Below are 24,854 nucleotides of genomic sequence, written 5' to 3'. Positions count from 1 at the left end.
GAATTATCACAAGTATCAGGATCTCCTCCCTCTTTGAGGCTGAATAATATTCTGTTGCATGTATACACTGCAATTTGTTTACCCATTCATCTGTTGGTGGAATTCTTTTTCTGCCTTTTTTTTTTTTAAAGATTTTATTTATTTGTGAGAGAGGCAGAAACACAGGCAGAGGGAGAAGCAGGCTCCCTACTGGGAGCCCAATGAGGGACTCCATCCCAGGATCGCGGGATCACGCCCTGAGCTGAAGGCAGATTTCAACCACTGAGCCACCCAAGCATCCCCTTCTGCTTTTTGAGGGAGGGGAAGGAGGAATGACTTTAAACTGGATAAACTCAAAGATTCTTAGGTTCTTTGCCCTGGAAGAAGTGATCTTTCAATGTTAAAAATTTGAGACCCAGTAGACACTGTTGTCCCTCGAACTTATGTGATGCTGGGCTCTACCCATTGCAGATCTGTGGTCATACCCTCTTTCAGTCCCCCCTGCTAAATTCCCAGCGACCATCTCACTTCTGTCTCCTGGACTTTCTTAGGTGGCTTCACAGCCTTACACATGATGTCGGCTCAGTTAAGCTCCTGTTAAAGATCTTAGCATCTTAGTTTGTAGTGGATCTCGTGATTAATGACCGCTGGCACAGCTCAGGATTTCTAGTTGCCATGGACCCTTGGTAGAAGGGAGTGACCAGGTGGCTAGCAGCAAGGACCTGGCCCCAATGTTCCTTCGTGTGTTGCCAGGATAGGTTTGTGTTTGCCACGGTTGCGTTTCCTACTGGGCTTGGCTTTCTGATTGTATCAGTAGAGAACTGAAGCCCAGCTTTGCTGTGTGATTGTGCACTTAGGTAGAGATAGCAGAGGTTGGACCCTACTAAAAATAAAAACAGCAGCAGGCAGACAGCTTGGAGTCCCTGAGGTCATTGCGGAATGGGGATTGTACCAGTGGGTGGTCCTCAAATCAATATTTAATAACATATGCCACGAGAGCTCATTTAGACTCCTTATAGCCTGGAGTATAGGAGAATCCCAGATTCCTTCTTAAAACAAGTCACAGAACCTGGCATCACATTTCCTACTTTGCAGAGAGGCCATATCTGCTGTGTTGGTCAATCTCTGGCCATGTCCTGTATTGACTCCATTGAGTGACCTGATGGAATCAATCTTCTCTAGGATTTTTACTTGGCAACCGTGATCACCAAGTGTTGGATGACACCCTGAGGCCTTCTGTCTTTAAAGAGATAGCACTGGTTTTTAGGCACAAGTTTGTCTTTATATGGCAGCTACTGCCACTGCCAGACAATCAGACAGTTGCAGAACAGCAAAGTGATTTTTCTAGCAGATGTTGAAATCCTGTGCTGTAGACTCTGTGTTTCCAAAACATGATCCAGAAAACTGACCAGACATCTGGCAGTGAGACCACGGCATTGGTTACTAGAGTCTGGAACCATTGCTTATAGAATCAGGTGTGATTTCATTGGAGACTTTTCATACCATCCTTTGGCTCCTTTATTACCAGAATACATTTTTAAATAAAGATATTTTGAAAGTAATGTGTACATACTACTTTTTTCACTATATCTAAAACAGCAATTTTTTAAAAAGATTTTATTTATTTATTCATGAGACACACACACACAGAGAGAGAGAGAGAGAGAGAGAGAGAGGCAGAGACACAGGCAGAGGGTGAAGCAGGCTCCATGCAAGGAGCCTGATGTGGGACTTGATCCCGGGTCCCCAGGATCACACCCTGGGCTGCAGGTGGCGTTAAACCACTGCGCCACGGGGGCTGCCCTAAAACAGCACATTTTTAACTCCCAAGTTTTCAAGTATGAGAAGCTCTAAGTGAATAATTCTATGCCACAATTCTTTTGTGACCAGAGGTTTCTAACAGATGAAGAAGAAAGCCCCACTCCTTAATTTTCCACTGAGAATCTTTGCTGGAGAACCATAAAAAATTTCTTTGGTAAAACCTCCAAATTAACTCAGTCCTGTCCCTAAAGAAATGAACAGTGAACAAATCAATTAGGATAGTTCTTTTTATGATTGATTTTTTGTTTTTAAGTGAAATAGCTCATCTTCATCAAAGTTACCAGTGGTTGGAGTTTCTCAAATATGTTTTAATGTGTTGGCATTTCATTTTGAGTGATTCTTAACAGTTTTATGAACAGTTACCTTTGCTCAGAGAGGAAAATTAACACTCAAATTCTTATGTTTTGGATATTTTTTCGTTGTTTTTTTTCCCAAGGAATTCTTTATGTGTATATGTAGGAATTACTTTTTGGGAATGATAAAACCAGCTTCCAAAGCGTTTTCAGGAAAGATACAGAAAGCCACTGAAGAGACATACTATTGAATAAAATCTGATTGGTGTTTGTGTGGTGATTATGGTAGTTCTCAGGTGAAAAGCCCATGAGACCAGGAATGGCAGAAGGACAAGATTTTTTTTCAGCTTTATTGAAGTATAATTGCCAAACAAAATTGTAAGATTTGTTTTTTAATTGTAAGATGTTTAAAGCGTACATTATGGTAACACAGTATACGTATACATTGTGAAAAATTCCTTCCATCTAGTTAATGAGCATATCCATCACATCACATATTTATTTGTTTGTTTTGGTGATAACATTTAAGTTCTACTCTTTTAGGAAACTTCAATAATATGACATAGTGTCATCAACTATAATCACCATTGTATGTATTAGATTCTGAGACTTTATCTTATAGCTGAAAGTTTGCACCCCTTTATCCACTTCCTCTATTGACCCACCCTCAGCAACCACCTTTCTTTTCTTTGTTTCTGTGAATTTGAGTTTTTGTCTTTGTTGTTTTTTAGTTTTTCCTTTTTTAAAGACTCCATGTATAATTCTTAATACCATACGGTATTTTTCTTTCTTGGGATAGGAGTTTTGGACCTTCAAATTTTATAATGGCTGCAGGTCATGCCCATACCACCCAATGCGAAGGAATCTACTGAACTCACACTTTAGTGTCGACCACACTTCATATTGCTGCTGAATCCTGTCCATAGAGTGTTTTGCAACAACTTAACTCTACCTTTGTAGCAGGAAAGCCACCACAGACCGCATAAACAGATGGGTGTGACTGTGTGCCAATAAAATGGTATTTTCAGCAACAGGCAACAGGTGGGATTTGGCCTATGGGCCATAGTTTGCTGACTCTTATTCCAAGTTATGCACTGTGAAAAATTGTATCATCACAGGGTTCTTGAGTTCAGGTAACATTAAGGCTGAACTTTGTCAAGGGACTTGACCCGCTATGAGTCAGAGGAAGAATAAAGAATGAAGGAGGAAATGTCTAAGAATAGTAGGAAATAGAACATTGAGTAAAATTCTTGGAGAATCATATTCACCCGTAATGGACGCCCCCGCCCCAAAATGAAATTTAGGCATCTGCTTTAAGTAGGGAGTTAATATGTGTAGAAGTCAAAAGAAAATGAAGAAGAATGTATGCAGAAGTCCTTGTACACTGTAAAGCAAATATTGACTTTACAGTTGTGAAGTATTACTGTTATAGGTAATGCCAATAGTCTACTTGAACCCATCTTGTGGCTTGGTATTTTTGTGTTTGGAATCTGTTTTTAGCTCCACTAGGTGTCAGCATAACGCAGAGAATTTTTCAGAACTCAGCTCAAGGAGCCATTTAGGCACCCATGAACAGATAAACTTCTGAGTGTTTTGAGGGAGCAGATGTTCCTTCCATAATGCATGCTCTATTTGAAAAACAAGTGATTTAATTTAATTAGCCTTCATCTCAATAACAACAGTTTTTTAATTCATGGCAACAGACTATTGTTAGCTTCTTGTGAAATGCTTTATTCATCAGGGCTCACAGGGACAGAAGAGTGTGCACAAAAAGAAAAACAAACAAGCCCAAGACTCAAACAAGATGCCATACTTGTGCTTGTAAATCATGTAAGAAAACCTATGTATCTCCACAACTTTCAAAGCAGATCCCATGACAAATAGTCCTTTCCCCCAGGAGTTGCTGTGAGATGCCTCCCTGCGCACACAGATACACACACTCCCTGGCTCAGCAGCTCCCCAGAGGTCCTCATGCTGCAGAGACCCAAGATTCTTCCAGGGCATCTCAGGATATAATTCCGTCTTGCCCCCTTTGTTGGCACATAGACAATGAAAGAATAAACCAGCATGGGAGGCCCAGGTGGTGCCACCTTATAAATTACAGATGCAGAAAAGATGCATTCAGTGGTATGTGCCTGGTTTGTTCCCAGTATGCAGGTATTTGGCTATTGTAGAATCTTAGAGTTGCAGTGGTTGACTTTATATATATTATATAATATAGGACTATATATACAGATAGTCTTAGCTCAGGCTGCTATAACAAAAATATCAGAGATTGGATGGCTTAAACAGCAAACATTGATTTCTCACAGTTCTGGAGGCTGGAGGTCCAACATCAGGGTGCCAGCATGGTTAGGTTCTGGTGAGGACCTTTTCTTGTCTATTTTGTTGTATCCTTCCATGGTGGAGGGGGAGGGGATGGAGGGAGGAAGAGAGAGATTGGGGGCGGGGAGAAAGCATGGTCTTATCTCTTTTATAAGGGCACTAATCCCATCATGAAGGTTCCAACCTCATGACCTAATTACCTCCCAAAGGCCCCACCTCCAAATTCATCATGCTGGGGTTAGGAAGTCAACATACGATTTCGAGGGAACACAAGCATGTAGCCCATAGCAGAGAGTGCAGTCAGGGTAACTTCTTTGGAAGGCAGTTTTGTAACCCATTCTGCACTTTGAGTCATGTATCTTTGAACAGCAATTCCACTTCAGGGAATTTGTCCTGATAGTGCAAAAAATGAATATGAAAAGGGAGTATATTCAAGGATAACGGTCATTGCATTAAAATAATGAAAAGAGGATTAACTTCAGTGTGCAGCAATAGCCTATTAGGCAATTATTGATAATTCAGTGATGATTTTTTGACACAGAAAGATGTTAAGCAGATTATGGAACCCAGTGTACAGTAGGATCCCATTTTTGTGGCAGTGTTCATGTATGTGCATCTGGGCACTGTTTGGAGGGAGACCTAACAAGGTATTAACAGTGGTTATTTTTGGGTAGTGGGGCTGTAATTGTAATGTTTTTCTTGATTATCTGTATTTTGAAAATTTTCTAGCATGGATAAGTATGACTTTTTAAATAAGAAAATGAGACAAATTATTATAGAAAACAAAATGACTGCCTCCATACAAGTTTCTGAGTTCATGTCTATTGAAAAAAACATGTTTGTTTCTCAATTCAGTTAGTTTCCCGTTGTCACAGTTATAGGTTACAACATGATTATTAGAAACGTTTACTGCAGGGCGCCTGGGTGGCTCAGTCATTAAGCATCTGCCTTCAGCTCAGGTCATGATCCCAGGGTTCGGGGACAGAGCTTTAAAAAAAAATCCAATAAGCCAGATAACATTAACAATTGAACTTTACAAAGAAAAACTGTCAGAAAGTAAAAGGAGGAGATGAGGCACCTGGATGGCTCAGTCAGTTAAGCATCTGCCTTCGGCTCAGGTCATGATCTTGGGGTCCTGGGATTAAGCCCCACGTTGGGCTCCCTGCTCAGTGGGGAACTTGCTTCTCCCTCTCCTCCCTAACTTGAGCTCTCTCTTACTCTAGTGCTATCTCTGTCTCTTTCTCTTAATAAATGGATAAAATCTTAAAAAAAAAAAAGATTATTGCTTATTGTTAGAATTCCCATTAGGGCCAATTCAAAGAGGCAAATGGTAGGATGTACGTACTTTTTGCTTTCATCCCTGCCCTTAAAAACCCAGTAGCTATAAACACTGGCAATTCTGTTCAGAGCAAAGTCTCTGAAGGGCTTAAGAAAAGCATAGAAAGAAATGTGAATTAGGGTCATGCCTGGAGTATTCTGGTATATTTTGTTACTGTTGTTTTCCCTTCTATCAATCTAAAGAAGGAAGGGAAAATCTCTTTTTAAATTACAAAGTAATACATGATGATTCCTTCAGCATATATTTGAGTGTCTAGCCTATATATAACAGACATTATTCTTGATGTGTAGGGGGGTGTGTACAGTGAACAAAACAGTCAAAAACCCTTGCCCTCATAGAGCTTACCTTCTGGTTGACAAGAAACAAAGGAAAATGGAAGTACATGATATGTCAGATGGCAGTAAGTTTAGAGAAAAATGACGCCGGGTAGGGGAATAGGCATGTGTGTGGGAGTGTGTGTGTGTCTGAGTGTGTTCTTGTGGATGGGAATGGGGGTGGTTACTTGACTCACAGATAGATGAGATAAGATAAGATAAGATAAGATAAGATAAGATAAGATAAGATAACTTTTGAGCAGAGGTCTGGTGATGTGAGAGAGTGGGCCACGCAGGTGTCTGGAGGGAGAGGGTTCCGGGTAGGGAAGCAATAGCAAGCCCCAGGGTGCTTGGCACACTTGATAACCAACCATAAGGCCAGAATGCAGTTTTATTTTCCTTATAAATGCAAACATCATTGTGGATAACTTTAACTGCCTTTAAATACTGCATAGAGTATGCATATTTTTAAAGCTTTTGGTAAGTGTAACAAAGTACTATGTGTGTGTGTGTATATATATATATATATGTATATATATATTTGTAACTTTTCTTTTTTTTTTGGCTATTTGTCTTATGTGTGTGTGAGAGAAATACACACACACACACACATTCACATACACATAAATACCTGGTTTTTGCCCACTATTTTTCTTTTATGGAGTTGATTTTTTTTCTTATTGAGTTGTAAATACTCATTACACATTAAGAATATGAAATTCCAGCCTGTTTTCTATGTTGCCAATAGTTGTTCCTAGCTTGTTAATCACCAGTTGATTTTTTTAAAAGACTTTTACTTATTTGACAGAGAAAGAGTGAGAGAGCACAGGCAGGAGGAGCAGCAGCAGGCAGAGGGAGAGGGAGAAGCAGGCTCTCCACTGAGCAGGGAGCCCAACATGGGATTCAGTTTCAGGACCTTGGGATCATGACCTGAGCCAAAGGCAGACACTTAACTGACTGAGCCACCCAGGCATCTCATCTCTTGATTTTCCATATGGTATTTTTTGGCCAGTGCATTTTGTGTAGGTGGATTTATCAATCTTCCCTAATGGCTTCTGTCTTTGGAGTTATGTGTAGAAAAACCAGAACATTTATTGAGTATTGTGCCATGCACAGCTCTATTCTTGTGTGTCCTTCCTCTGCCCTCACGCATAGTGACCTAAGTGACCCTTAGGGGTCACCTACATACCTCCAGCCCTAGATGACCTGACCTAGAAGAACGGGCACAGCCCAGGAAAATGTGTGAAATTTGTCCATCCCTTAGAGCTCTTGACTAAAGTTTTTCAGCTGACTGCTGGAACATTCCTTGGCAGCAAAGAGAGCTCTTTATAATTCCCAAGGATCTGGATAACCATGTGCATGTTATAAGGTTATGCTCTTCAGTGCCCAGAACCAGGTATAATTTCCATCACTTAATCTCCCTGGAAAATAATCGTCCATTTTAGCAGAGTTAACTAGGATTTTAAAATCACAATTTCATTCTGTCCTGAAGAAATATTTTTTGTCTTTTAAAAAAGATTTTAGGGATCCCTGGTTGGCGCAGCGGTTTGGCGCCTGCCTTTGGCCCAGGGCGTGATCCTGGAGACCCGGGATCGAATCCCACATCGGGCTCCCGGTGCATGGAGCCTGCTTCTCCCTCTGCCTGTGTCTCTGCCTCTCTCTCTCTCTGTGTGACTATCATAAATAAACAAAAATTTAAAAAAAAAAAAAAAAAAAGATTTTATTTGAGAGAGAGACAGAGCATGAGCATGGGGGAGGAGGCAGAGAGAGAGAAAGAAACAGACTCCCTGCTGAGTAGGGAGCCCAATGCGGGGCTCAATCCCAGAACCCTGAGATCATGACCTGAGCTGAAGTCAGCTGCCCAGGCTGAGCCCTCACGGGCCCAATATTTTTCTAAAACTATTTCAAGGGGGTGCTTGGGTGGCTCAATCAGTTGAGTGACTGACTCTGCTTTAGCTCACATCATGATATCAGGGTCCTGGAATCAAGTCCCACATTGGGCTCCACTGCGAGTCTGCTTGGGATTCTCTCTCTCCCTCTCCCTCTACCCCTCCCCCCATTTGTGTGCTCTATCTCTCTCACTCTCAAATAAATAAATCTTTTATTAATTTTTTTTATTAAAGATTTTATTGGGGCAGCCCGGTGGCTCAGCGGTTTAGCGCCTGCCTTCGGCCCAGGGCATGATCCTGGGGACCGCGGATCAAGTCCCATGTCCGGCTCACTGCATGGAGCCTGCTTCTCCCTCTGCCTGTGTCTCTGCCTCTCTCTGTTTCTCATGAGTAAATAAATAAAATCTTTAAAAAAAATAAAAATAAAGATTTTATTTATTTATTCATGAGAGACACAGAAAGAGGCAGAGACACAGGCAGAGGAAGAAGCAGGCTAGGCAGGGAGCCCGATGCGGGACTCAATTCTGGGACTCCAGGATCATGCCCCAGGCCGAAGGCAGGCACTAAACCGCTGAGCCACCCAGGGATCCCCCAAATAAATCTTTTAAAAACAAAATATTTCATGAGATGACAAAAGGACAAGAAAGCACTGCCTTGTAGTTCTGTCCTCACCTTGTCTCCACACAGCCTGGAAAAGTATGGGAAACTCAGTTGTCATGCATTTTATTTACCCCAGGTAACTGTTGCTAGGCCTGACCTGTCCATGTTACCATAGCATATTAACTGATAGTCGTGGAAACCTTGTGGGCCAGAGATCCCATTTCTGAATCCTGAAGCAGCAAGTATAAACTATTCTTCAAATTATGTTCACCTGCCCGTGGACTATACTCTCTGCAGCAGGTCCTCTCTGGGAGGGAGACAGCATGCACACCTGTGACTGCGAGTCTGTTTCCTATTTCTCCTTCTGGTGTGTAAATTAAACAAGATTGATGTTGCAAAGAATTTAGGAATGAATAGCTAGTGAAGAACAGACTTGTGACAAAGTCTTACTGAACCTCAAGAGACTTTTACTGCTGTGAGTAATGGACCAAGGTGGGAATGTTGTATCTCTTCTACTTCCCCACCCCAACCCTTTACCCACTTCAACTTTGAGGTTGTTTTTTTTTTTTTTGTATAGATAGATACATAGATAGACAGACAGACAGATTGATTGATTTGAGCAAGAAAGAGCACAAAGAAGGAGAGGGAGAAGCTAAGCAGGGAGTCTGTTGTGGGGCTCAATCCCAGGACCCTGAGATCATGACCTGAGCTGAAGGCAGACGCTTAATCAAATGAGCCACCCAGGCACCCCTAACTGGGTTTTATCTCAAATATCACTTATTAGAGGAAGGTTTCCCTATCCTCACTTACTAGATCAGATACCCTTATGGTACAGCCTAGTCCTTTACTTTCCTTAAAACATTCATCCGTGTAACATTTGACTTTTATTTATATGAGCAAAACACACAGGACTCCCACCTTTGTGAAACTTACGGCTGACTTGAGACACATTAATAATATGTCTATTATATAGTATCTGGCTTTGATAATTAATGGGTTAATTGAAAGATAAATCAAGAAATCATTTTTGGATGAAAACACTCTTTTGATTTAAGATGTATAAATGTGCACTAGTTTGCTAATCTCATGGAAGAGCTTTTTCATGGTGTACGGGTTGTCTACTGGGTTCCCTCGAGTGTTTTCTTGCATAAACTACACTTAACATGTACCCTGTGATTTTCAGTGGAAAGAGAACTTTGATACTTTGGAGCAATGTGAATGCACAGTTCTCAATTTTTAATTATTTTTCGGCCCCCGCCCCATCCTTTCACATTGGTTTTGCCCATATGTTTTGGCAGCACTGCCCCCAGTGATTCATATTTATTCCTCTCAATAGCAGCTATACTTTTTTGTTGGTGTGTGGAGGAGGGAGGCAGCTGTCTCTGATAAGAGCTCATGAGGGGCAAGACAGGGTCAGGCAACCAACTGCTTCTGCAGGCGTTGAAATTTCCCCATTAGTGCACGTTGCTTTGGTTCTGCCCACCTAGGTGAGTGCTGAATGAGGTGATTGTGGACAACATATGCATCAGTGCCCCTGCTCCTGGTCATAGTGCCATGGTTGAATCCAAATGCTCACACAGCTGCTCTGTAACATATCCCAGAAGTCTCTTTGGTTCTACTAGATCTGTGTTTGTTTTTTATAGTTAAAATCATTTCTTTGTATTTAGGGTAGAGGGTTAAAATACAATGTGTTTCCTTAGCCATGTTTTCTCTTTCACATCCATGGTCACTCAAATGCCCTGATGTCTCTTGGAGCATATGGTTGGGCAGGTGTTTTCTTTGTTTAAGAAGGAGCAGAGCACAGATGCCTGGAGCCTTACTGAGCTCACATCCCAGAGTACTGTGCCTGCAGCAGCTAGGCACACTATGTCACAAGTGCCCGACTTCCCTCCTTACCTGTGCTCCTCGTGGCAAGTGCTCTGGGCTGCCTTCTGGTGCTCAGCGGACCAGGGGCCTGGATCCAGTCTCCCTTGACCCTTGTGAGCTTTTCCTTCTAGGAAAGCCATTTCCTAGAAGAAGAGCAATTGGTTCAATGTTCTCCTTGACCCATTAGGAAAGAGAATGGCATCTTCCTTTTTCTGTTCGCCTTTTGGGTGCAAGTACAGACATGTCTTATTGCAGTGGCACTAGTAAGAACAGAGAATATTCCTTGGGTAATTAGCTGTTTGGTCTGCTACCAGAGCAAAATCATGCTGTGTTTTTAGCTTATTTTATATAGGTCAGTGTCTCCCATTAGATTATGAGGTCTTTGGGGGCAAAGTATGAAAGGGTGGCTTAAAGCTAGGGCTTTAGAGTCAGATGACCTGAAATCAAATTCTGGTTTTGCCATTACCAGCTTTTTTGACCACAGGCACATTATTTAAACTCTTTAGGCCTCAGTTTTCTGATTTGCACAATGGAAATAATGATAATATTTTCTTCATAAGGTTGTTGTGCTGTGTTTTAAACAAGCTCCATACCCAGTGTGGAGCCCAACGTGGGGCTTGGAATCATGACCCTGAGATCAAGACCTGAACTGAGATCAAGAGTTGGACACTTTACCAACTGAGCCATCCAGGCATCCCACACTGTGCAGATTTTTTAAAGACACAGCATAGAAAACATTTAGCATAGTGCCTTGTTTGTGGCAAGTGCTCAGTAAATGTTAACTGTGATGCTGCTGTTAATAATAATTCTGGTGCTGTCAGCACCTTGCAAATTGCTATAAATATTTGCTGAATGAATATATTCAGGAAGTAGGGTTTGGAGGCCTCAGTAGAGACTAGAGACATTTTAACACCAGGTTTGCTGGGAAGCGTACAAAAGCAGGTCTGATCACAGATGGAGTGCCTGCCCATGCTAATAAAGTTAATAAAGAACATTTCTTGAACAGGCACCATCCCAGGAGAGTGGTTCATTGAGTTAGCTGGGATTATTATGTTAAATTCTGCTGGAATGGTCTCATTTATTTCTATCTATTATTAGAATAACTCTAGGGACCAAATGCGTCGGTGACGGATGGGAGTGGCAAGTTGCAACCTCCGTGATCAGGGCTCTATGTAAAAACTGGAATTTTGCTTTTCTTCAAGAGAGCAAGAATCTAAACTGTTTTGAGAAAAGCAGTTTTGGGGCCACAGCGGAATCAAAGAAATGCACCCTTCTGAAGTCCTTAGAGATTTCAGGTTAGCGGTGGAAAACGTCAGCACATGGCCACCCAGTTCGAGTTCTAGCATTCTTTTAAAAATTCTGTCCTTTGACATTTGCTTCCTTTTGTTGTAGTTCCATGGAGCTGTTTGATATATTGCCTAGGTAAATAGTCTTTTTAAATTTTTAATAATTGGGCGTGAGTTCAAAGCCCTCTGGCTACTTAAAATCCAAAGAATAATGTTCACTGCCCCTTAAAAAAAAAAATCAGATTTGTTCTCTCTCCTGAACTGCAGGAAGCCCTCTTCCATCTCCAGCTTGTCTGTGCCCTGTCGTGGGACAGGGAACAGACAGGCTGTAGCTGGATAGCTTTGTCAGCCTTCCTCACTGTCAGTGGGCACAGACCATGTCACACTCCACGGGTCGCTCAGAGATTTTAAGACAAGCACCATTGTCATATTTGGTGCATCCAAAGGGTCATGCCTTCCAACTAGGCCATTCGGACAGAAGATGACAGAAACATTATGGCCTCTTTCCCTCTTCCCAGATCTGATGTTTCAACGTGGCTTCCTGCTTCGGTGCTGTTTGTGGGTATAATCTATGCTGGTTCCAGAGCATTATCCAAACTGGTAAGTGTTAGAGACTTTTTATAGAGACAGTTTCTCTTTCCTCTTCCCCTCTGCTTTTTAACTAACTGCACTTTGGATCAACAGGGGACAGAATCAACTTTCATAATGATACAGCTGGATTGGAGAGCAGCATGGGGCCTTATGCGCTTCTCCCTGGATTGAGGATAACCAGATTACTGGGTTGGGCCAACTTGTTTTACAAGATGAAGAGGCATAAATGGAGGTGCAGGGAAAGAAAGAAGGGATACTTATGGAGCCTGACACAGACAGGGTTAGCCCACTCTGCCTGAATGCAGGCTGTCCTCGGGAGCAGGGTGAGCAGGCTCAGCCTTCTCCGTGCTTCTGAGGAACTGTAATGTAACCCTGCCATTGCTGACATGGACTGGGTGCTGGGCTCAGCACATACCCTGCAAAGCATGGGTACCCAGTACATGACGACACTAGTAAAACAAGTGTCCCCCTGTTCTCCCACCGCAGCCACCCAGGTTTGAGCTCCTCGAAGGAGGGAACTGTAAAGGATAACTTATTCCAGTTACATTATATGAAAATATAAAAATTTAGTTATTTTCCCATCAAAAGAGAATCCATTGATACTACCGTTGACCAGAGACTCAGAACGAGGTTTAGAAATCAGTTATGCCTCTTCCTGTCTTGTACCCTGACTGCTCATACTGTTTTTATTTCTGAGAAAATGATTGTATTCTGACTTTTGGAGAAATGTGAAATTTGTGAAGCAATTTAGTCTTTTTATGCAAAGTTTGTTGTTATGTTGGTCCCTTAGGTCTCGGATACAAAAACACTAAAACAAACACAAAATCTGCCTACCTGCACAGCATTATTATTGTTAGGACAACCCTGAAGTTGCAAAATAGCAGTTGAGAGTTACAGGGGTAATTTCTAAATTAAATCATCATTTTTCTTTCATGATTCATACACTTGAGTCATTGGGATGATGTGTTCAATGGGAGAGAAACGTCCTGGGTGGGCCCAGCAAATGACCCACAGCACATATTGGTGCTCAGCCCAGAACCTGAGACCTGCCCCAGCTTCCAGCTGCCCCTTCTGGATTCTGTTGGCTTCTGGGTCTGCTGCCTCGCTTTATGCCCTCTGGCCCATAGAGGGTGCTCCCCCTCGTGTAGCAGAATACACAGGTGTTCATAAAAACAATGCATTTTTAAAGTGGTTTTTTATTTATTTTTTTAGGATAGACATAGAGAGAGAGAGAGAGAGAGAGAGAGGCACAGGCAGAGGGATAAGCAGGCTCCATGCAGGGAGCCTGATGCGGAACTCGATCCCAGGTCTCCAGGATCAGGCCCTGGGCTGAAGATGGCACTAAACCGCTGAGCCACCCAGGCTGCCCCTTTTTTTAAGTTTTAATTTAAATTCCAGTTAGTTAACATACAGTGTAATGTCAGTTTCAGGTGTAGAATTTAGTGAGTAAACACTTGATAAAACACCCGGTACTTCTCACAAGTGCACAACTTAATCCCCATCACCTATAAAATCTACCTTCCCCACCTTCTTCCCCTCCGGTAACCAGCCATATGTTTCTTGGTTTGCCTCTCTTTTTGTTACCCCCCTATGTTCATTTGAAAAACAATGTATTTTTGTTCAAAGGCTTTTAAAATTTCTTATAGGAACTGGATAATTAAGATGCCAGAATTGTGAAGTTTGAATAACTATTGTGCTAATAATAACAATATTTTTTGTTTGTACGGTGCTTTTTTGAATGTTTCCATAGTGATTTCCTCTGTATCTTTTTATGTGATTCTCAGTCACCTGACAGGCAACGGATGAGGCAAATGTTAATCACCTGACAGAGGAAGGGACTCAGGTGTGGAAAGTCTTGGTAACCTGCCTCTGGTGCCAGCTGGTGGCAGCTCCTCTGACTCCAGACCTTTTGTCTTTTCAGATTTGGCTCTTGGGCCAATGCATATGGATTTTAGAAGAGTCCAGGGTAATCAGACATAACTTTAGACTCTTTTAGTGACAAGTTATAGAAAGCTCATAAACTGTTCTAAGCAAAAGGGAAACTAACTGGTTCATGTAATTGAAAAGTTGTAGATCAGGCAAGGCTTGATCCAAAGGTTCCAATGACATGCTTAAGAAGCCAGTTTCAAAAAAAAAAAAAAAAAAAAAAAAAAAGGAGCCAGTTTCTGTCTCTCTGTCTTTTAGTTCTGCTCTGTCTTTGCTCCATTTCATGGCCAGGCTCTCATGGGTGTTGTTGATTCTGGGCTCACATCCTTATAACATGAAGTCTAATGGAAAGAGACCTTTCCTTGTAGTGCCTGCAGGAGTCCCAGGATTCACCCTAAATATACATCAGCTGGACATCTGCCCTTCCTAGGTTGGAAAGCTAACCAGGAAGATGGAATTATGCTGATTGGTTGGCCCTGGATTACGGTCTTCCAGAACCATTCACTGTGGCTGCAGAGATTCAGAGCACTGTTTGGCCAGCCCTGGTCATACAGGATCCCTGCCCAGATCCTGTAGACTGAGAGAGGGAACAGCAGATCCTTGATATTGGGATGCCTTACCAAAAGAAGGGATAAGGATGATAGGTAGCCTCTGAAGTCCATTGTAAGGGTTGGCACAGTACATTATCAGGCAGATGAGGAGTTCTGTAACCAAGAACAATGTTTCTCGAAGTGTGATCCACATGTGGTGGCAGTCTGTGAGCTTTTTGTTACCTGTCCATAAGGAGATTGTGCCAGAATGTACATCAGCTTTGGCACTAAACACACTGTTTAGTTGAGCTTTTTTTTTTTTTATAGCAAGACTTTTTTTTTCTTTAAAGATTTTATTTATTTATTCCTGAGAGACACAGCGAGAGAGGCAGAGACACAGGCAGAGGGAGAAGTAGGCTCCATGCAGGGAGCCCAATGCATGACTCTATCCCAGGACCCTGGGATCACGCCCTGGGCCAAAGGCAGACGCTCAACCACTGAGCCACCCAGGTGTCCCCATAGCAAGACTTTTTGAAGAAGGATGAGTGCACTGATGTACCTTTTGGTTCAAGCTCCTTATTTGACTGGTACTGTCATTGAGTGGCACTGGCCTAGAGCACAGCCTTCTTCAAAGGGTAAAAAGAAGCTGCTGCAATTCAGTCTTTGAGCAAAGGGAAACAACCAAAACCCAAATATACCCAATTAGGGTGGGAGGAGCAAAGGAAAGAGACACTCATTGTTTTTTAGTGAAATAATAACCCAGCATCTCTCCTTTGTTTTCTGATTTTTTTTTGTTTTTTGTTTTTTTTTTACATAGTTGCTTACAAATTCATAGAGTGGGTTAAACACGAGGCACTCATACAGCTTGTGTTAGATAGAAAACAGGCATCAATATGCTGGTGCCAAGCTGTCAGTTTAATGAGTCCACAAGGAATTGGGGGAAGGTGCTCAGTTAAAAGCCGTGGGTGTATTGTTATGCAGAACACTTTCGAGGTAGTTCTGCTCCATAAAGCCCTCCTTTATCTGACAAGATTTTGAAGCTCTGTTCTTCTGATGTGCAACTCCTAAGAGGAAGCAGATTTAATTCTGTAAAGGCACAGCAGAGAGAATTCTTTACTGATTTTTTTACCTCACAACCGAATGATATAAAGAGTTAAGGGAAGGGGTTATTCTCGTGGCTATCCATTCAGCAAATACTTGTCAAGGATCTACTTTGTACGAGGTGCTTAAAGACAAATAAGGTATGGGTCCTGACCCTGAGGTGTTAGTATGCGTTGGGCACTTTCCATTGTCCCTCTTCATGACATATGAAGCCAGACTTAATTACTCCCACTTACAGATGAGGAAACTGAGATCCAAATTATTTGGCCAAGGTCAACAACTCATAAATGTTAAAGTGGAGGTGCAAACCCAAGCCTGTCCAAACACAACAGTTCATCTTGAAAAGTTACCCTCTTTACCCCATAAATCACATCAGCCAGGGGAGATCAGCCCATGAGGACTGAGTTGAGGGGAGTGGAGAGGAAGTGTGTATTTGCTGTCCCTTCTACTTGGGCTAATTTGGGTCAGTTTCTCCAGCTATCCTATGCTGAATAAGGTCACAGTGATGATGGTTCTGATGGCGTGAGTGTTGGTCTTTGGAGGGTCAGTATGACCTTGACCGGTCATTAATACTCTTGTTGTAATTTTCCAACCAAAGCCTGGCCATCTAGACACGATTGCCTCAAATCCTGTGGTGGTGAGTGTTTAGAACACATGTGCAAAGTCAGACGTTATGAGCTTGCCAGTAAGAGGCCATCCTGGTGTTGGTGATCTGGCTGTGCAAACCATGTCGTTTTCTTGCTCAGGGCAAGCCAAGGTCAGTAGTTGCAGGACTTTGTAAACTTAAGTTAGGGCATCTTGACAGGACTGCTCCTGGTTTCTCACCCATCTCTTTGATCTTGGTCCTTTCCTAACTGCTTGTCAGGGTTTGTCTTCCCTGGGCACAACATTCACTCCACACGTTGTGATGGAGATTGGATGGGGTGTTGGTGAGGAAATACACATGGATAATTAGACCCAGATGGAGCAAATTAGTTAAGCAAACTGGAGCCCATGAGTCCCCTCCCCATTTGTTTGGCTCTAAAATTACAGAAAGGAACTTGGATCTGCAAAGGAAAAGAATATCATTGTTGATGTAAAATGCAGACTCTTCCTCTAATGTTCCATGTTACTGACCATTTGAGGCAGCTCTCCTCTTTCACGTTGTTTTCTTACCAGAGCTCATTTGCAAGGGCCAGAGTCTGTTTGCAAGGATAACTTTTTAATGTGTAGGCTCAGTGGCAAAATAGTAAACCCTTACTCTGGATTTTAGTTATCTTCTTGCTCCATCTAAAGATGATGTTCTCTGGATGCCTGGGTGGCTCTGTGGTTGAGTGTCTGCCTTCTGCTCAGGTGGTGATCCCAGGGTCCTGGGATCAAATCCTACATTGGGCTCCCAGGAGGGAGCCTGCTTCTCCCTCTGCCTATGTCTCTGCCTCTCTCTCTGCCTCTCTGTCTGTGTCTCTCCTGAATAAATAAATAATAAAAAAATAAAGATGATGTTCTTGGGGTTGCCGGGGTGACTCAGTCAAATATCTGACTCGATTTCGGCTCAGGTCATGATCTCAGGGTTGTATGATTGAGCCCTGCAGCAGGCTCTGCACTTAGTAGGGAGTCTGCTTGGGATTCTCTCCCTCAGCCCTTTTCCACTGCTCTGTCTCTCTAAAATAATAAATAAATAAATCTCTAAAGATGATGTTCTCCATAACCCTTATAAAATGACTTATTAAAACAGGGCTCTGAGGGGGAAAACTTTATGACATTAGATTTGGCAATAATTCCTTGGATACGGCACCAAAGACACAGGCAACAAAAGAAAAAATAGATTGTTGGACTTCATCAAAGTGAAAAACTTTGGTGCATCAAAGGCCACTATCAACAGAGTAAAAAGGCAACCCACTGAGTGGGAGATAGTATTTGCAAATTACTTATCTAATAAGGGATATTGAAATATATTTTTAGGCTCAAGATGGAGCTCCTCCTTTCTGGAGTGCTACATCAGCAAGCCAAACTTTAGTATTCCTGTAAATGCTCCACTTGACCAGAAACAGTACATCTAGACCTCTAATCCCCAAATACCAATGCAACTCTGGGTTCTGTACTTACTTCCTTGTTCCTTGATCTTCCTAAATAAAACCAGATATGCAATCCCAGCCAATCATACCATTTCCCCATTGCCACTTCTAATGCTTCATAAAACTCATTCTTGCCCAGCACTCCTTGGGAAGAGTGCTCCACTGCTTCTGAGGCACCATACTCTCCTAATCTAAGGATTGTTTTCCCTTGATTAAATGACATCTAACTTGTTACTAAATTGTTTTAGTTCTATCATTCTATAGGGATTAATATCCAGAATCTAGAGATAGGCCCTCAACTCATCAACGAAAACCAACGCAATTCAAAAATGGCCAAATGACTTGAAAAGACATTTCTCCAAAGAAGATGCACAGATGGCTAATAAGCCCATGAAAAGATGGGCTTTTTGAGCTCAGTGTTATTAATCATTAGGGATATGCAAATCAAAACTATAATGAGATACCACTTCACACCCCTTAGGATGGCTGTCATCAAAAAACCGGAAAATAACAAGTGTTAGTAAGGAAGTATAGAAATTGGAACTCTTGTGGACTGTTGTTGGGAATATAAACTGGTACAGCTGCTATGGAAAACACTATGATGGTTCCTCAAAAAATTAAAAATAGACTTACTGTATGATCTAGCAATTTCACTTCTGGGTTTGAAAGCAGGAGTTGAACAGATATTTACACATCCCTATACATAGCAGCGTTATTTACAAGAGCCGAAAGTTGGAAGCAACCCAAGTATCCATTGATGGGGAAATGGATAAACAAAATGTGGCATATGCATGCAATGGAATATTATTTGACCTTAAGAAGGAAGGAAATTCTGACATATGTAACACTGTGGATGAACTTTAAGGAGATTATGTTAAGTGAAATAAGGCAGTCACAAAAGGACAAATACTATATGATTCTACTTCTATGAGGTGCTTAGAATGATCAAAATTAGAGACAGAAAGTAGAATGGTGCTTGCCAGGGAAGACGGAGGAGAGAATGAGGAGTTAGTATTTAATGGGTACAGAGTTTGAATTTTGCAAGATGAGAAAGTTCTAGAGATAGAGATTGGTGATGGTTGCATAACAATGTGAATGTACTTAATGCCACTGAACTGTACACTTAAAAATGGTTAAAATGGTAAATTTTACCTCAATTAAAAAAATGTATTTATTTTAAAAACCCTGGACTCGGACGCTGATAGAGGTTTTCTTGAGGATTTATGAAGAGGAGGGGATAATAGGTTCTCACTTGCTTCACTCAGAATTTCTTTGTGTGTTGTAGGTATGCACATTTGGTTTAACTCATTCATTTCAATGCACTTGGGTAAAAAAGTGTGAGAAAAATAACAATTCACTGAGAGCAGGCCAGCCTGCTCTCTGTTCTGGCCTGTACATTCATGCCTCCAAGGGAATGAGCTGGAGCAAGCTGCTGTCCCTTGGGCCTTCTCTTATTCCCAGGCATCTCACCAAGATGAGGAATCCCTGGTACTTTAAAATGTCCATTTCTTATACAACAAGGCCCCTAGGACCAAGGCCAGCTACTTTATGTGATGAACAAATGAAGGACAGAGATGGCCTCCAGACCCCTACTGGAGATACACTGGCAAGAGGGGAGTCTGGTCCTCTGCATTCGGGGACTTTGCCGAATAATGACAGAATAGTAAAATTAATGTAAATAGGAGCACCTATTTACAGTGGTTGAACATCTGCCTTCCTCTCAGGTCACGATCCCGAGTTCTTGGGATCGAGTCCCGCATCAGGCTCTCCGCAGGGACCCTGCTTCTCCCTCTGCCTATGTCTCTGCCTCTCTCTCTGTGCCTCTAATGAATAAATAAAGAAAATCTTAAAAAAAAATTAATGTAAATAAACACTTAAATTTAACTCATGCAAGTCAACTTGTGAATGTATTCATGTATATGTACATATACTTATTCAAGTACCTCACCATCTTCCAGAAAGGATCAATGGTGGCTTAAAAGAATAATTAAAATAAGAAAGATATATATATATATTTTTTTTTTTAAGTATGCTCCACACCCAGCATGGAGCCCAACCTAGGGCCTGAACCTACCACCCTGAGATCAGAGTCAGAGCTTAACTGAATGAGCCACTCCCCCAAAATAGATATTCTTTTATAAACAATTTTTTCTTAAGATTTTGTTTATTCATGAGAGACATAGAGAGAGAGGCAGAGACATAGGCAGTGGGAGAAGCAGCCTCCCCATGGGGAGCCGGATGCAGGACTCAATCCCAGGACCCCAGGATCACGCCCTGAGCCTAAGGCAGATGCTCAACCACTGAGCCACCCAGGCATCCCTATAAACAGAATTAAAGAACTAGATGAGGCCAGAGAAAGACTTAGCATATAGAAACCTATGCTGTGGTAGCCTACAAAATAAATACAGTTGGGCCCTGAATTCAGTTTTCAGCATTCTGTAGCCAAATAAAAAGGTTATAAGACTTGTAAGAGTCCCTGCTACACCTGTCACGAGCATAGCATAACATAGAGCAATGTTGACTCACCCAAAACTAATGTAACATGGTGTGTCAGTATCTTCTGATTGAAAAAGTCAAAAGAAAAACAAGAGTGAAGTCATTGCTGGAGAACAGCAAAGTTTCCCTCAGGTTCTGAGTCCTCAATAAAAGGTAGACTAGGCCATTTAGTGAGGCAGGCTCTTCAACAACACCCTTATAACAAACACAGCGACAACCTAGTTTCTAGGATTCTTACAACATTTTGGATGCATGATGAAATAGATCGGTTCAGTAGGAGCTGTTGTCTGAGGCTAAAAACTGCTACCCTGCTTATCTGACTCCCTTTGCTCACTGCCCTGAGGCAGCCCTCCAGGAGCATTGTTTCCAGCCTGCAGGATTTTGATAAAAATTGGGTAGCCAGCAGGTCAGGCCTGGAGTGCAGTTATCCTGTCTTGTAGATTAAGCCCACACCTACATATTTAAAAATCGCCCCCCCAAAAAAAATCGCCCAAAGGGAAGATGGGATTGACATTCTTTCACAAACATTCAGAAGCTGACCCAGGATTCCTGCTTGAAAAAGGGAGGCATCTGTGTCTGCAGAGTGACCCAAGGCCGTGCCAGTGCGCAGGGCCAGGATTTTCTATAGGAAACTGTTCTCACTCAGGCCCAGCACCTGAGCAAATAATAATCAAGGCCTCAAAATTCCATTCTGGAAAGCATGGGAATAATGAAAGACTTTAGGTAATAGATACCAGTTTCTCTTCACAACCAGAGAAAAATTTCCAGTAGTACACATGGAAAAGATGTTGAATTTTAAGCTAATGGAGTCTAAGGATAAATTAGTTGCAAACTGTGCCCCTAAGTAACTAAATGAATTGGCCTGCAGTGTACTTGAATTTGATTAATTACATTTTATGTAATCTTGGCCATTTTTCCTGATGAAGGATGGTAGGACCTTTTGTTGTTGAGAGCATTCCTAGAGTCCTGACAATGTGGAAAAACGCTTATTTTTCTGTTCTATTTAGCAGCAAACAAATACATAGATTTTCATAGATTCTCATAGATTTTCGTAGATTCATAGATTTTCATAGATTTTTCTGGTTTTCAGATTATTAAGAGGTGGGTTAAAAAAGAGAACCAAAATATATTCATCCATTTTCTTGTCTGCGTAATGGGGATGTTAATAGTATCTACCTGATAGAGTTATTATGACAATTAAATATGCAAAAGCAGTTAGAACAGCAGCTAGCACATAATAAGCATTCGGTATATCTTAGCTATTATTGCTATTATAATTTCTCAGAACTTTTGTCTGATTGAACAAAATTAAGTCCTGCTGAACCTCACTCCATAAGATAATAAACGGCAGGTTTTCTTTTCTTTTTTTTTTTTTTTTTTAAAGGACAGGTTTTCTAAAAGAATCAGTCACTCGTGGGTCTCCTGAACTGATAGCATAGATCACAGACTGGGACTTATACAGAGTTAGAGGCTGAGGAAAATCAGTAATCAAAGTTTGTGAATTGCATTAATTGTTTTTTATATACCTCTATGGAGGCTGAGATGGTCAATTATAGAATTACTGTTTCTAAAGCCTGCTAGCTTCTCAGTAGAAAAATGGCTTGAGAAATCCAGATTTTTTAAGGTAGAAACGGAAGCTATCTTTTAAAACATGTCACAGAGTTTACTCGGAGTTCATGCATTTTATTTTATTTATCTATTTATTTATTCATGAGAGACACACAGAGGCAGAGACATAGGCAGAAGGAGAAGCAGGCTTCCTGCAGGAGCCTGATGTGGGACTCCATCTCAGGATCACGATCTGAGCCTAACGCAGATGCTCAATCACTGAGTCACCCAGGTGCCTCAGAGTTTATGTATTTTAGATCATACCAGTTTTCTTACTGGAGGACGCAGACTGGCAGGATTTGGAACACACTAGTCCTATTGGACTTTGGATAGTTGTAGGGCCAGGAAGATTACCCTTGGGGCTTACTGTAATTGAGGTATCATAGCATTGAGGTTAGGGGCATGGGCTCTGCAGTTAGAGAAGCCTGGATGGGAGCCAGGGTCTGGCCCTGAACTAGCCATGAGCACTCAGCAAATTGCCTCATCTTTTAAGCATCAGGTTACTTGTCTATAAATCAAGGTAATAGCACCCACTAAATGAGTTGTTGGAAGGAGATTTAAATAAGAGAATGTAATTAAAATAATTAGTACTGTGTCCAACACATTGTTGGTAGTTATCTTTAGTGTACTTGAAAATCAATTTGGTGTGTATTGATAGATCCTTTTCCAGAATGTGATCAGAGCAGGGCCTAGGAAGATTGAAAAACCTAGTCATGGTTTATAAAATTGAGAAAATTAGCCTCCTTGAGGAAGGCTAAATCTGGTCTCCTTGCTGGTTTTATAGTCAAGGAGACAAAAGCATTTTTTAAAAGGTCTTAATTTTAAGCAAATAGCATCCGGGTTACCCTTTCATATTCATTTTCATGTACACATAATTAACTTGTCCCAGATTTTCTTTGCTATCTCCTTAAGCCAAGAACTGGAAGGCCAGGCCCTAAGTTTGCCAAACATAGGCCTAATGAATATAGCCAGTTAAAAAAAGATCTCTTTAACAATCTTAAAACACATAAGAATTCAAAATATAAAAATTTGGGACGCTTGGGTTGCTCAGCGGTTGAGCGACTGCCTTTGGCTCAGGGTATGATCCTGGGGTCCTGGGATCAAGTCCCACATCGGGCTCCCTGCATGAAACTTGCTTTTCCCTCTGCCTGTGTCTCTGCCCCTCTATATATCTCTCATGAATAAATAAATAAATCTTTAAAAAAAACCCAAAATATAAAAATTTAAGAGGAATAAAAAGCACAAAAAATAAATGAAAAATTAGGAAACAATAAAAATAACGTATGATTTTTTTTAACTTCACTTCTTTTTTTTTTTTTATTTTAATTCCAGTGTGGTTAACATACCATGTTGTATTAGTTTCAGGTGGACAGTAGAGTGAACAGTTCTTTACATCACCCAGTGCTCACCCTAAGTTCACTCCTTAATCCCCATCACCTGTTTCCCTCGTCCCCCTATCTCCCCCCTCCTCTGGTAACCATCAGTTTGTTCTCTGTAGTTAAGAGTGTTTCAGGATGCCTGGGTGCCTCGGTGGTTGAGCGTCTGCCTTCAGCTCAGGGCGTGATCCCCAGTCCTGGAATCCAGTCCCACATCAGGGTCCCTGCAGGCAGCTTGCTTCTCCCTCTGTCTATGTCTCTGCCCCTCTGTGTGTGTCTCTCATGAATAAATAAATAAAATCTTTAAAAAAAAAAAGTCTGTTTCTAGGTTTTTGTCTCTTTCTCTTTTTCCCTTTATTTTGTTTCTTAAATTCCACATGGGAGCAAAATCATATGGTATTTGTCTCTCTGACTTATTTTGCTTAGCACTATACTCTCTAGCTCCATCCATGTTGTTGCAAATGGCAAGATTTCATTCGTTGGTATGGCTGAATAATATTCCATTTGTGTGTGTGTGTTTGTGTGTGTGTATCATCTCTTCTTTATCTATCCATCAATGGGCATTTGGCTGCTTCCATAATTTGACTATTGTAAATAATATTGCCATAGACATCAGGGTACATGTCCCCCTTTGAATTAGGGTCTTTGTGTTCTTTGGGTAAATACCCAAGAGTGTGATTGCTGGATCATAGAATAATTCTATTTTTAACTTTTTGAGGAACTTCTGTGCTGTTTTCCACAGTGGCTGTGGGAAACCAACAGTGCGTGGGGGTTCCTTTTTCTCCACATCCTTGCCAACACCTGTTGTTTCTTATCTTCTTGAGTTTAGCCATTCTGACAGGTGCAGGATGATATCTCATCTTGGTTTTTGTTTGTTTTGTTTTGTTTTGTTTTCATCTTGGTTTTGATTTGCATTTCCCTGACGATGAGTGATGTCGAGTGTCTTTTCATGTGTCTGTTGGCTGTCTGCAGGTCTTTGAAGAAATGTCTGTTCATGTCTTCGGCCCATTTTTTAATTGGATTATTTGTTAAAGTATGATTTTGTTATTATTTATTTATTTATTTTTATGAAGTATCATTTTAAAAGGAAAAAAACAGTTTGAGTTGCACTCTTAAGGAAAGATAAATTAAGACTAGAAAACCTTACAAAGGCAGGAAAATGGAAGGCAAGAACTCCAAAAGAAATAAAACAGTGCAAGTTAGAACAAAATACTAAAATAGGGCAGAGCTACAAAGTTATAAGTTTTAAAAACAAGGTAAAAATATACCCTCCAAAAAGATAAAGAATAGATCCATCTGGAAGTAGGCGAGCGGCATGATCTTAAGTGGATCCTCCAAGCTGGAACAATTTCTCTGCCAGGGTCCTATGTCGAGGCTGCTGAGGGTGCGCTTCCCGTCAACTGATCACCTTGCATGCAGTGCTCCCGAACCACTCACATAGGTCCTTTACCTATATGTCT

General features: G+C 41.4%; 1 protein-coding gene across 16 annotated transcripts in view; it reads left to right on the top strand.

Annotated features, from left to right (window-relative positions):
- SLC35D4 (solute carrier family 35 member D4) overlaps nt 1-24,854 on the top strand; it is a 111,890-nt gene that overhangs the window by 11,807 nt on the left and 75,229 nt on the right. For all 16 annotated transcript variants that reach the window (XR_013381283.1, XR_013381280.1, XR_013381279.1 and 13 more), the window contains exon 4: nt 12,231-12,312. Coding sequence is in view for 9 of the 16 variants with exons in the window: in XM_077900259.1 (XP_077756385.1) it covers nt 12,231-12,312 (82 nt within the window). In the remaining 7 variants the exon portion in view is untranslated. The remainder of the gene's footprint in view (nt 1-12,230; nt 12,313-24,854) is intronic.

This window comes from Canis aureus, chromosome 6 (genome assembly GCF_053574225.1).
Source record: "Canis aureus isolate CA01 chromosome 6, VMU_Caureus_v.1.0, whole genome shotgun sequence".
Classification (NCBI taxonomy): Eukaryota; Metazoa; Chordata; class Mammalia; order Carnivora; family Canidae; genus Canis; species Canis aureus.
The sequence above is the reverse complement of the archived record's forward strand: the minus strand, read 5'-3'. Positions and strand labels throughout refer to the sequence as shown.